The sequence below is a fragment of the Falco biarmicus genome, chromosome 15, assembly GCF_023638135.1.
Source record: "Falco biarmicus isolate bFalBia1 chromosome 15, bFalBia1.pri, whole genome shotgun sequence".
Classification (NCBI taxonomy): domain Eukaryota; kingdom Metazoa; phylum Chordata; class Aves; order Falconiformes; family Falconidae; genus Falco; species Falco biarmicus.
In genome coordinates, this window is record NC_079302.1 from 15,790,831 (window position 1) to 15,804,788 (window position 13,958).

At 42.0% G+C, this 13,958-nt stretch overlaps 1 protein-coding gene across 1 annotated transcript in view; it reads left to right on the forward strand.

Annotated features, from left to right (window-relative positions):
- The window catches only part of LONP2 (lon peptidase 2, peroxisomal), a 43,251-nt gene extending 31,256 nt beyond the window's left edge, over positions 1–11,995 (forward strand). Inside the window, exons 12-15 of the mRNA XM_056360874.1 lie at positions 674–816; positions 8,193–8,400; positions 9,664–9,854; positions 11,615–11,995. Coding sequence (XP_056216849.1) covers positions 674–816; positions 8,193–8,400; positions 9,664–9,854; positions 11,615–11,836 — 764 coding nt within the window. The 3' untranslated portion in view covers positions 11,837–11,995. The remainder of the gene's footprint in view (positions 1–673; positions 817–8,192; positions 8,401–9,663; positions 9,855–11,614) is intronic.
- Positions 11,996–13,958: the final 1,963 nt, after the last annotated feature.

Here is a 13,958-nt window from a genome sequence, read left to right on the forward strand (position 1 = left end):
CTGTGTAGCAGCTTCTGTGCCTGGTCAGCTGGCGCTGAGCACCAGGGTGTGGAGAGAGGCAGTTACAGGCAGTAAGTGTTGGATACTGTGGAGTGAGATGTTACTGAAAGTAACGCAGGCTGGCGGTAAGTCACACAGGCATGTGGCAAAGCGATGTGTAAATCTGGCCATTTGACAGAACTTACTAGTGTCAGAAGTTACGCGTTTAAATCCTTGCAGACAGAGACCACAGAGAGCACGGTTGTAAATGTGCATAAAAAGAACAGCAGGATTGCCACATTCGGCTCCAGAGTCTGTATTATGCTACATGAAATGTGATCATCTCCTACAAATACTATTTTTATGCACAAATCTGATGAAAAGTGCAAAGGCCTAAATGCACTTAACGTGTTTTGCTATTTGACCTAGTTTCAAATGCATTTAAACAAGAGAGTTGCATCTCTGTCAGTGCTCTAGATTTAATGTTATCTTTGCTGAACAGTTGGAACGTGTTTAGGCTTAATAATTGAATTTGATGCCATCTTTAATTTGGCAAGATTTTTATGAAAGATGGTTTAAGCCCACTTTCATGAACAGAATTTCTGAGTTGTTTATTTTTCTCGTCACAAGTTTTTTTTAATTCCTGTGTGAAGAAAGACTGCTACAAATCCTAAATTAGTTTTTCTTCTCTTAGATTGCAAAGAGCATGTCACGGAAGACGCAAAACCAGAATCCATCAGTGACACAGCTGACCTGGCTCTGCCACCTGAAATGCCGATTTTAATTGATTTCCATGCTTTAAAAGATATCCTGGGGCCACCCATGTATGATACGGAGGTAACATCCTCATTTGTTTCTGCTTGACTCCTGTTTCTGTCTGGTTTGACTAGCTGCCTCTTTTATTGCTATTGATTGAGTTTATACAATATTAGCTTTTTAAAAAATGTTTTAGTAATGGAACTGTTTCTTTGTGTTCCACCAAGTGGGGTTTTTTTCACCTAAAAAAGGTTTTGTTTTGTTTTAATTCAGGGTACATAAATAACATAATGGCATGACTTTCTCTTAGCAGAGATGCCTGCAGCAGTGCTTAAGAATGTGGTGGTGGTTTTTTCCGTTTATAACAACTTTGCTTTTGTTTGGGGGATGTTTGGTGGTCTTGGGAAAGAAGCCAAAAGTAGAACCCAGGAATCCTGTCTCTGAGGAGCTCTTTAAGGACTGTCCCGCATACCTCCTTAAAGCCAGTCAGCGTTTTTGGGGTATTAAAACCACTTCAGTTTGCACCAGAAGTTCTCAGACATTCTTTAGATTAATGTGACGCGTAGCTATTAAAAATGTTTTATGATCACTCGGGTACCTCCAGCTTCCTGGTACCAGCTCTGTTCCTCAGCAGGCATATTCCAGAATTCTGTCTTGCCCCCATCTGTATTTTGCTACATCCTGTGAAAATGCCATCAATTGAAGTAGTTTGTTAGTTTGGGATTCTCTTTTCAGCATTTACACTGCAGTTACTCTCTGCTTTACTTCAGGTGAACCGATTGAGCATAAGTAGTATATATTGCACTGTGACAGGAAGCCAGTTGTTGATGGAATGCTAAATTCTTCTGTCTTTATCCATCCTGGAGAAGAGATCAGTAAACCAGTAAGTTATGGAGAAAATAGAAATCAAGGGACAACTACCAGATGAGGCAGAATTCAAACTTTTAAGAACTTTCTTGTGGCAATACTTCTCTCCTAGATGAGAGAACAAGACTCCGGTGGGATTTTGAGGATGAAATATGCAGGGGAAGCAGGAGAAAATGAGCGATTGTTAAGAAATTAGTCAGTTTTTAGACCTGAACAGAGTTTTTTGCTTATGAAGATTGTATCATGGAAGAGATTCTTAATAAAGAGACAGAAATGAGAAAACAAACTGAAAGGTGACAGCACTGTTGACTGTGTTAGAGGATTATGGTGGTCCAGTGGAAGCCGGGGGGAATGGGAAGCAAGGAAGACCTGGTGGCTCACTTGGCTGAGTTTTTTCACGTTGGTCATTTGTGTTCTGACTTATTTCTTTTTGCTTTTGGAAATTAGAAGAGATTGCTCTTTAGGCAAATTGCTTTATTGTAAGCAACTTGCCTTCTTTATTTTCAACCCTCAGAAGCCACTATACCCAATAATAAAATCACACGAGACAGTTCAAGGCCATTTTAAGTAAGAAGGTAGTGTGGATGCACTTCAGCGTGATTTGGAATGACTGTAGCCATCAGATCATTTGTAATACTCCTATGGAAATTTTTCCCCGTCTGTCCTATCTTTTTCTCACTACGTGACTTTTAGAAACAATTACTGGAAAATAGCATGTGGGTTTTTTTCAGAATTTTCATTTCGAAGTATGTTATATACTTCAGACATCTGGTCTTTGGAGCTAGACTGCTGCAGGATCCTTTGGCTTTTTAGTGCTTGAACTGCAGATGCACATAAAGCCATTGTGGTAAATTGAACTTAATAATCAAGCCAGTACTCTGATTTCTACAGTCTTTATTAGTTTCATAAAGGTGCTAAAAAATAAACTGAATTTTTTTTAATTTGTACAAAAGTTCTGGTCACTTGCAATGTACTGCTAGTTCCCAGTCACGAGTAGATTTAATTCAAGTAAATATGAATTTTGGTCATACTTCTTAGAAATTAGATTGTAGGCCAAGAAATATGCTAATATGTAACTATCCTTAGATGTTCTGCCTAGTTTTGAACTTTTTCTGGAGTTGATTATTCGTTCAGGTTTGGTAGCGTGGCTGTGTTGGCAAATAATTTCTGCTATTTTGTCCTTTTTTGACAGGAGTAAGTAGCGCAAGTAAAATTTTTAAAGTGTGGTTCTCAGTTCCAAATATACGAATAACATGAGTGGTGGGTTGGGGGTGGTTTGGCATGAACAGTTGCCATGAATATGCATATAAGTATTTCCTGGGTCTGCTGGCCTGTATAAGCTGAAATAAGACTGACTGAAGCTTTTGACCTGTGTCTCAAAGGTTTTTTAAATGTTCCCATATTTAGCAGGCAAATTAAGTAGTGCATAAATAGAACTAGTGATGAATCCCCACAGCATCAATTCCTGGAGCAGCTCAGGATTTATTTTCATGTACTATTTGCTGTATTTATTAACGAGTCAATATTTTTCAGTACACACTTTATGATTTTTTCCATGTCAGTTGCTCAGATAGTCGCGTAACTCCTGCTTTAATGAATTTTCCCAAGTAACCTATTATTCCTTTAAATTTTCTCAAGTGCACCCAAGATTCTTTCAAATGAAGATTGCGGCTCCTGCCTCAATGCCAGTCATCTCAGATTGGCTGCTGGTGTTTTTTCCTGGTTTTCTAGTGTTTTGTAGTCTTCAGTGTGTGTCTCTTCCTTTCTGTATCTGGCCTTTAAAGCTTTACCTCTGACCTGCATTTGCTGTTTATGATTAGCTGAAATAAAGATACAGGGGAGGCAGCCACCAGATCAGTACTTGGATGAGACTGAGCAAACAGACCTGAAAACATGACGTGACTTAATTGATCTGTTGTCCTTCAGGGAATGCCTAAAAATAAGTGATTCAGCTTTCAGCTTTTCAGTGTGTTGCCTGTATATTTTCTGCAGAGGTCTCCCAGCAGAAAGGCATGGCAGAATATTCAGCCCATACTTGCGGGATTAATTCATTTATTGCAAAGAAAAATAATCGTATGTATCACCCTACAGAACAAATGTGGGAATAAATCACATAGCAATGCTTTGGAAGAATAATCTTGACATTAGTTTAAAGTGTAAAACATTATTGGCACCACAGGAAGGCCCGTCAGAATTAGTCTGTGTCCTCATAATGTAAGTGGAGTTGAAGTGACGGAAGCTGCAGGTCAGTGAAATTACCTGTTGTAGGAAATGAAAATGCAGATGCCATAAAAGAATAGCTCTATTCCACGGGACACACAATTCTAAGGAACAAATGAGGGTATCTTCTAGAAGCAAAACCTGTACAAAGCACAGGTTTAGATAGGCATTTTTATCTAAGAAGTATCAGTCTTGTGGTGATGTTTCTGGGAAATCCTCTTCCCTTAAAGGAAGCTGCTGTTACATAGTTTGCCTGCAGTGGTTTGCTAGGGAATGCATCGGGTGGGTAGACGAGAAAAAAGGTTTGTACAGTCAGGTGGGCAGAACCTGTGGAAGGACAACAAAGCTGCTAGAGGCCAGCAAGTAACTTAGGACTGGTTTTCATTTCCCATTATGAATCAGTGACTTAATAGCTTTTTGTCAGTTAACGCTGACTTCCAAAGTAGCTCCAAAACTGCAGACTTGCGGATGATGTCTCTTCTTATTTATCTTAATAAGCTTGAATATTTTAAAATAGATGACTGAAGTAAATTTTAAGACTTTAGTTTGCAGTGCCCAGGCAGCTAAAATGTTTCTGACAATATTTCATCTACTCTGATTACAGCTGAATTGTAGCTGAGTTGGTCTCACCTAGAGAAATTGTCAAAGGACTGTTCATGTAGGTCAGTGACCTATTTTGCCATCATCTGACAGACATGACCAGTCATCAGCTGATCATAATAGTCATTTTTATTTGAAGTTGTTTAAAAAGTATAAGTAAGGATTTTTTCCCATTTCAATTCCTCTGACTTTTTGTGAGAAGAAATTACTCAGAGGTGCCAGGAGCGATTGAGTCTTGTGGGGCTCACTGTAACACTTCATAGGTACGTTTAATGTAACATAACGTGCTTTCCTCTAAGTATTGTATGCTTGTGTGGGGTGTTGTGTGTATTTTTAGGGATTTTTTTTTCAGAGGTCTTTTCTGAAGACAGTTATCAAAGCTGCCAGGCATTTGGTGTACGTATGCCTGTCAACACGGACCAGTTGGCATTCAGGTGAGGAGGCTGCAGCAGAGGTCGCACAGTCTCTAGCGGTACAGCAGAAGTTGCTGCCTCTTAGTCTGCCAGTTAGTGGGAAGAATGATGGTTGAAAGGTGATTAACACTTACTACACGCCTGGTTTCCCTTACCAGATCTCAGCTTCCTTACGAAAGGAGGAGGTCCCTACCTAGTCCGAGGATAGAGGAATGTGTTTATACTGAGATAAATGACGAATCTTTAGAACCATTTATTTTTTGACCTTTAGTCATGTTTGCTTTTTTCTGCCCCTGTGCTCTCGAACAGTGGAATTAGTCTGTAAACTGTTTTGAATTGATACAGTTAGAGCCAATGCTAACATCCAGTCCAAAAAAAAAGGAAAAGAAAACAAAAAACCCTGAACCAACAAACCTGGTGATGGCTGCTTTGGGATGGGAGAGGGTATGGGTGGTTACTTTTGTTTGTTACAGCTGAAACGTTTGAAACCACGACAGGCTGCCAAAACACAAGACTGTGTCAAGTGTAAAGGAGAAGGCTTCCGTGTTGGGGTATTTCAGTGTAACCAGGAAGAATTGATTTTGTTAACCTGAGTTACTAGGCAATTGCTAAGCTAATCAGAGTAAGTCACTGTAACTAATAAAACAGGGAGTGGATGTAGAAACTGATGTTAACAAAAATGAAGACGTTTGGTAAGGTGAGGCATTTTGATACAGTAAAAGTGAAATACTCTATTATGTACAACTTTTGTAAATGCTGGAAAAAGAAACGTCCATTCCAGCTAAATTATGCTATTAACAGCACGCGGCGTGATGTCGTTCAAAACACGCAGGTAACTGAGAGCCACAAGAGACCCAAGGAGAGGGGCTGTGTGGCTTCCTTTGCTTTAGCGTGCAGTAAGTACGGTGACTAACTTACCTGGTCAGCTAGATCCAGGAGCGCAGCAGCAGTCCCGCCGGCCGCTCTGCTTGTCCCTCCTGACAGCTGGAGTGCTGTGTCCGCCAGGGGCTCCTGGCCCAGCACAGCTTTGCTATAGTCAGCGCTGGTGCTGCTGGCACTGTGCCTCTGCCGTGTGCCCATTTCCCTCAAACCAAGAAACGGTGATCCTGAGCGGGGGGCACATTTCAAATCTTAGTTGTCAAACTTACAGGATGATAGCGCTTGATGGTCCATTAGAGCATTTAGCAAAGCATGTAATACAAAATCAGAAATTATAACAAGAAGCATGTATGTTTAATTTCATTTTGTAGGCCTTTAAAAGCTTTTCCATGATTAACTAATTCTCTTGCGTGAGAAACTTGTTTCTGTCATTTATCTGCATTGTCTACAGCTACAAGTAGTACTACTTGTGTGTTTGTAAATGAGCATTATTTTTTTTCAAATGTGCACTCTTTTTTTGGCCTGTAACTAGAGGCAGCAGCTGTAGAGTGAATAGTTGTTCACTTTTACGGCACGAAGGAAGCAGTTTTCTGTTTGTGAAACAGGAAGGAGGAACTGAGCATTAACAACTTTATGGTCTTGATTTTGATTCTTTTCTTGTGATGTGGATGGATTTCAGCCTAATACTGAAATGTTAATGTTTGTCTCCCATTTAGAAAGGGAATTCTTGTTCTGGTAGTCTCACGGAAGACGATATTGTTCTGCTTAGGTAATCCACTGCTGCTGTTTGACTTGGAAAACTTCAGGCCTGTGTACTGCTCGGGGACTTCTTGCAGCAGCATTCCCAGTGGGCTTACAGAGTTTCAGTAAGGGGCTGAGAATACTTGGCAACTTACTGTCTTTGGAGCTTAGAAATCAAAGTATTTCTAATACGGCCAGCCCACGGCAGGGCTGTACAGGTATTTCTGCCTCTGGACCAAAGGCACGCGGTTGTACCGCCTTCTGTACAGGTTTTGCTGATTTTGCAGCTGGGCTGATGGTTAAAAGCAAGTCAGCTTCGCACGCACAGAGCTTTGCCTTTTCAGCGTCGGTACCAAGCCTGGTTAGTTTACTTCTCTGCTAACTCTTGGAAGGAAGCAAAATGAAAGCGTAAGATTCTGGTAAGTTGTGCAGGGCAGAACGAGTTGATGCTAGAGGAAAAAAACCCGTCTGTTGCTCCGAATTTGCAGGTAGTTACAATGGAATGTTAATTACGCTTAGAAGGGACAAAAGTAGTTTGGCAAATTTTTATGCAACTGAAATGCAGATTTCAGAATTGGAATTCTTTTAGTATGGTTCTATTGTGAGGCTCCTTTTGACTGGTTTTCTATCCAAGAAATATTTCTTTAAATTCTTTAAACAGTTTAATGAAGGATTAATCCCTTTCAGGAATTAATCAAATGGACTTTCAATTCTGCATTTCAGTAAGAGACAAAATTATTTTGAAACGGGTCTATCGCTTTATTTTACAAAGGAGTGTTTGTCTTTTGCTCTAGTCACCGGCTGGCACAGTAAAAATTGATCCAATTTCTTCTCTGCCTTGTAATAAATACATAACTTAGTACTTCAGAACATGCTGAATAGCTGTGTCATCTTTCATCGGGGTTTCTTCAACTCCTTGAAGCTCAGGAAAACAAAAGGACTTTCTGTATATTCTAAAAGAATCTCTCAGACAAAGGGAAAAGAAAAAATCAAAACCTGGAACTTCCGTGGAAAACATCCTGCCTCTTTCCTTCTCTTAACACGGCAGAGTGGGGTTTGGAGGCCTCTTACTCTCAGCAGTAGCTGGGCATAGGCAGACTCTTAGATAAGTAGATCATGGTCTTGTGTGGGTAGAGCTTGCTTAACTACTGGTAATTACTAACGGGGGTTAGCCGGATGTCCCATCCTCTTTCATGTCGAGCCTGCTCGCAGACCCGTGTTTTCATGATTCAAAACTTTATAAATGTTTGCAATGAATAAAATCAGCGCATTGTCCGACAGTAACTTGGGCAGTGCAACCACCTTTAAAAGGGCTTTTAGGTAACGTTTGGGAGCAAAGCTGGCTGGTTCCTATAAGTAACAGAGTCGGGGCAAATATACCTCTAGCAGATGGATTAAGTCATGTAAGCATTCGGTCAGGATTGACTGAAGTCCTTTGAAGAGAGTCTCATTGAACTGGTGGGGGTGGGGAAGGTTTCAGGAATGATATACCCAGATGTTTGCCGTTGCCTTAAGCTAAGCAGCCACATACAGCTCTGATTCTGCAATTAATGTTTACACATAATGCAGAATTACTGCTGCATTAATAAAAAAAAATATAAAAAAAGGAGAGATCACTTAGGCTTCACTTTTGTGTTTGAGCGGATACAGTTGCTTTGAAGGCAACTGTGAAACTGTTTTTGCAATAGTTTTGTTACAGTTGTTTTCTGAACTGTTTCCTGTGTTGTTTTCCTTCAGGTGTCTGAACGCCTAAGTCAGCCAGGAGTAGCCATAGGCTTGGCTTGGACTCCCTTAGGGGGAGAGATCATGTTTGTGGAAGCAAGTCGCATGGATGGAGAAGGGCAGCTGACTTTGACTGGTCAACTCGGAGATGTGATGAAGGAGTCGGCGCATCTTGCAATTAGCTGGTTGCGCAGCAATGCAAAGAGATACCAGCTGACCAACGGTAGGATGGGGGAGAGGGCAGGGTAGAGCTGTATTGCATTATGGAGACTGCAGGGATGCATGTAAAGGAAGCATTAATATTGCATGGAAATTAAATGTCCTAAAACTTGGTATGTTCAATAATTCAGCAGGTTGTAACATCGCTGAGTAACAGCGGAAGGTACTTGTACTCATTGTGGAAATGTATTAAGTGTTGCCTTAACGGAGAAAGGGTTTTCCAGCCATCAGTGCTACGCCGAGCAGGAAAGCAGCTCTGGAGCTCCTGGTTTGTAGCTCCTTCCCTGACTGCTGGCAGGCTGAGGCGTTAGTGGCCCGGCACACGGGTCAGTCGCGGCGGGGTATGAGCTTCTCTGCCGATTCTCCCTCCCTGCAACAACCCGGAGGGCTGGGGACAGCCTGTGCCCAGGTGCTGCTCCTTAGCTGTGGCAGACGCCACCTCTTACTCGTTCCCACTCAAGACACACAAAGCTGTAGTCTTCCTCTAAAATTAAGATGCCATTTCTGTTAAAGGAAGGTTTTCGTGGTATAAGTTTTAGTATTTTGAGCACTCGCTGGCTCTGTACGGTAGCCGTTAACGGCAGTGCAAGAGACTTTAGCAAGAAACTTTTAACTCTTGGTTTTTGCGTGAACCCCCCCAAGAGTTCTGGAAACTTGCTTGCTGGTTTCACCGTCAGCTGGAGTCAGAGAACCGTCCAGTATCTGTTGTTCCTTGTGGCAGTTCAGACAGGTGAGCCCAGGCTGAGCCGCTGTAGGAAATGCTGCTGGCGTAAGCTGTGTACACATGTACCTCCAGTCTGTGCTGTTATGTCCTGCAGGGTCAGGTAAGGTGAAAAGATCTAAATGAGAGATTTACGTGATAATATTGGTTAATGCTGCGTTTCTGGGGAGTGCTGATTTGGCAGTATGTTCTCTGAAAATTGACATTTATGATTTGGGACATTAAAAAAAGCCTTACAATTATGGGTAGAGATTCCTTGTTTTCTACATTAATCCCCACTCTGAATTTCCCAGTGCATGCAAATGCCAAGCTTATCGGTTAACTTGTTACGGTTTTGTCTAGGAACCTGGATGGAGCAAAGCCGCTTGGGTTTTCTTTTTGTTTGTTTTTCTAGGGCTTCTGCAATAGAGTGTTTTTTCAGCCTACTGTTTAAAAAATAGGGCTAAGACTTTTAGTTCTCGGGGGGGCTTTTGAAATAAAGACCAGGAATAAAATGGGTTTAGATTTTTCACATTCAAACCCTTCTTTTTTTTTTTTTTTCTTAAGCTTCTGGAAGTTTTGATCTCCTTGACAACACTGACATCCATCTGCACTTCCCAGCTGGAGCTGTCACAAAAGATGGACCATCTGCTGGTGTTACCATAGTAACCTGTCTTGCTTCACTCTTCAGTGGGCGGCTGGTGTGCTCAGATGTAGCCATGACAGGAGAAATTACACTAAGAGGCCTTGTTCTTCCAGTAAGTATCATCTGAGTAAAGACCTAAGTTGTATTAATTCTCCCTGTTCTGGATATAAAACCTGTTCGTAGCCAGCTACAAAAGCAAAGTCTTGCTGGATCGTTCCTTAGCAGCAATCCAGTCTCTTCTGGTGCAGTGGTAAGAGGCTGAGGGCAGCCAGCTCCTCCTCCTGTACCGCTCCTCCCTCTGCTCTGCATTTCACAGCAAAACCATAGCCCTGATGCTGTTTTCAGGGAAAGCACGTTAAAAGGGCTCGTTAGAAAGGAAATGCGGACATCTTAAAATTCAAGATGGTTCCAAAATAGGTATTGCAATTTCTAAACACGCTTTCTCAAACTATTCCTACGGCAGTCTTTCCAGTTTCGTTGAAAAGTTGTTTCTTAAAGCTTTTACAATCGTGTATAGGTGATTCTTGAAACCATCTCTATATATGTATTTTTAGATTTTGTTTCCTTGTATCTAGTTCAGCTGAACTGCGTTCCCATAAAGATTTTTCAAAGCCATGAGGGCAAAGGACAATTTTCAAAGAAATACCCCAGGCTCCATTTGCTCCTCAAAACTAAGTGATTAAGCAGATACAGGAGTTACCATCTCATGTCAAATGATGGACAAAGGAAGGATAATTTGGAAATACTTTGTTTCATGCAGTAGAGTAAACCAGCGAGAACATGACACGGCAGCAGGCTAGAAGCACCTCTGAAATAACCAGCGTTCTGCTAGCAGTTAAGACTGACAAGACCACCTGTTGTTCAAGGGTCCAGTGCAAAATAAATGCAGCATTAACCGATCGGTGCAAGTCTGCCTTCCCAGTAAACCACCTGTATTGCACCAGTGACCAAATTCTGCCTGTTAAGGTGGGTGCAGAAATGAGGTACCTGCTCAACCAGGTTTGCCTTCGTTCGGAATGGCGCCTGGAATCTCGCAGAGAGCATCACTTCATGCACGCGAACGTGCCGTTAGCCGCCCCTGCCGCCTGGCAGCCGTGCGGTAAGCGCGCAGCATCGCCCCGCCTGGAGTGGCCAGCGCAAGGACTTGCCGTTCACTACTACCTCGTGTTACCGCAGCCTAAATCTTGCCCCTTGCGCTGTAACACACGGCTTCCCTTTCTGCTAAAGCCTTGTAAAATTACAGGTTCCTTCTGTAAGGTGGTCTTCACCTAGGATTAGAAAAGAGTTCAAGGGGGAAGAAGCTACAGCTGATGACTAAAAGGGAAAGTAATTTAAAACCCCTCTTTACATCTCGTTACAAACTCACACAGGTGGCTTATTGCAGTGACGCCTGGTTTTCTAGCGCAAAGCCCTCCCTGCGGTGTTGGAGCACGGGTCTGCAAGACCATTTTCCCCCAGAACCTATTACTGCCTCTGTCTTGAAAATTTTCTGTTCTAACGCAGGTACAGGCTTTCAGTGAACCATGTGAAACAACTGCGCTAGGAAAAATGGCCTTAAGGGGAAAAAAAATCCTGAAAAATAATGACTCTTCCATTATTGATACTCTTGTATCTGCATTGCTAGATTAATAACAAGAGGAAAAAAAATTACAATGAAGTGTTACAGAAAGAGTACTGTAACTTATTAACATATTTTCCTCATTAAGCATATAATGAGCTAAAACTATGGCTGCATTTTTAATTGCTTTCCTAAGTGACTGGGGGAGGGAGAACCTTTCATTAAATTTAACTCCTGATGTGATTTGTTACACTAATTACTGTATTGGATTAGTGTCTTGCATTTTTTTGATGTATATTTCTTCTCCTTATTAGGTTGGGGGAATTAAAGACAAAGTCCTGGCAGCACACCGAGCTGGCCTGAAGAGAGTTATCATTCCTCGAAGAAATGAAAAGGATCTTGAAGAAATTGCAGCGAACGTACGGCAAGATCTGACTTTTGTTACGGCAAGCTGTCTAGATGAAGTCCTTAATGCAGCTTTTGATGGAGGATTTGCAGTTAAGCCCAGAGCTGAGCGTTTGAATAGTAAACTTTAAGCAGACAGCCTGAGATTTCTTCTGTATCAAATGTAAGAGATCAGTAACAATCAGCTACATATGTACGAAGCAGAAGTATGAGCTAAACTTGATTGTTTAAAATGCGGGTGTAAATGCAATCAAAATAAAACTACTACTTCAGCAGTTAACAACCCCAAACCACGTTTTACCAGCATTTGCTGCTTTTTGCTATCGTCAGCAAAGAATCTTAAAAGAAATACTAATTTCCTGGTAGGTTCAAGCATGAGAAAGCTGAAGCCATTGAGAAAGTATTCCGTAGCTTACTCAGCGTAACGTATAGAAATGCCAGCAGCTGACAACATCCTTAAAGAGGACGCACCCAGGGGAATGCAAACAGGGAATGCTGTGCAGCAGGGAATGCTGTGCAGCCCCGTGAGCTGCATCCAGGGAACACGCACTGCGAGCAAGAGAGCCTCCCCGAGGGGGCTGTTACCGAAAGCCATTTACTGCAAGGGGTTACTTACTTACTTACTTAGTGAGTAACATTGTGTGCTCAGGAGCAGCACGGGAAGAGCAAGGTTTCTGAAGTCTAAAAAATACGCTCGAGTGATCTGAAGAGAAGCAATAGGGTCTCAATTAAGTCCTTTCAGCGCTCAGTTCTAGTTTGTGGCAAGGTCAATGCAGACATCGCTTTTCAAACCTAAATACAGGAAGCAAGTCCAGAAGAACTGAAATGTACTAGTTCTGCATAGAAAGGGGGGGAGGGGGGGTAACACCGGAGCGCGTGTACGCACAGTTGTACTTACCGCCCCAGAGGCGGGTGGAGCGTATCTGGCAACTTTATGAAAAAGCCTGGTGACGTTTGGGAGGGACACAGTACGTACACGTCCTTCCTTCTTGCCTGACACAAAAAGTTAAATCCATTGAAACAATGCCAAAAAATACTGGATCATTAAACTGCGTTAGGCACTGCATACCGGGAGTAACTGCAGGTTTAAGAGAGTCTGTGGGTGTCCTATCTCGGGTGACAGCTTTGCCTCTTCTCTTCCCTTGAACGTCAGTGAAGAAGTTTAAACTTATCTAATGTAAGATCTTCGAGTTTTTCGTTGTTTGGTACAAGGGCCAAGCACAAGAGAAAACCCGGTATGTTCTGTTCTCTTCTTGCTCATTGGTTCCAAAACAAACTCAAGTGTGCTTATGAAATGCAAATCGTGTCAGTGACAAAAGCCTATTACAGAAGCAGCCAATAAATCAAAAGTAGTAGTGTGGTTTGCTTTCCTTTCTATAGATAGCAAGCTGAGTTACCTGGAATATAATATCACTGACTACTAAATTCAGTGGGTATTTCTGCACCTGATTTACAACAGATTTTACGATTTCCACAGAAGACTTCATCTAATAAAATGATAAAAAACCCAACCCTTTTGTTTTGCTATTTTAAGAATTCTACTCTTAGTCATTCGCTGGCCAAGCTCCCAGAGTAAGAGGCAACAAACACAGCATCTCAGAACACTTCTGCCTTACAAAATACTCGAACGTAAAAAGCGCACAGAAACTAGACGATCAGTAAGACACCAGAAAGGTATGATAACTGATGCACTGCTTTGCCTTTAATCAAAAACCAGTAGAGGGTAAAAAAACCCTTTACCAAACTCAATGCAGATCCAGCAACAGTCCCGCACTACTTTGCACTAGTGAGAAAGCAGACGTGCATGGAATTACAGTGCAGTGTTTATACATGTGGAAACAACCTGCATTTTTTTGAAAGACATTTCCGTAGCAATTTCGCTAGAGAAGAACAGAGAGCTGCTCCTAAGAAATGTTAAGCAATGACTTTGCCTGCCACACCACTCCGGCCCCTAAGTCCTGCCCACAAGGACTCTGAGAGGTGAGGGCGGTGATGCCGTTCTGCAGCCATGAGCGGGCATTTACTGACAGCTTTCCACGTTCCCGCCTGCTGGCAGCGCTGGCTTGGTTATATTACTTTGTTGAAATTCTTTAAATAAAATTTGAGCATTACCCAGGAGATCTGGACAATCTGCGCAGCAGCAAGCCACAACCGTAAACAACTTTTACAGTAATTTCAATACCTTAGGGACTGTTCTGCTTTACAACTGACAGTTAAATGGACCCGGTATTAAATGTGCCCCTCAGAATATTC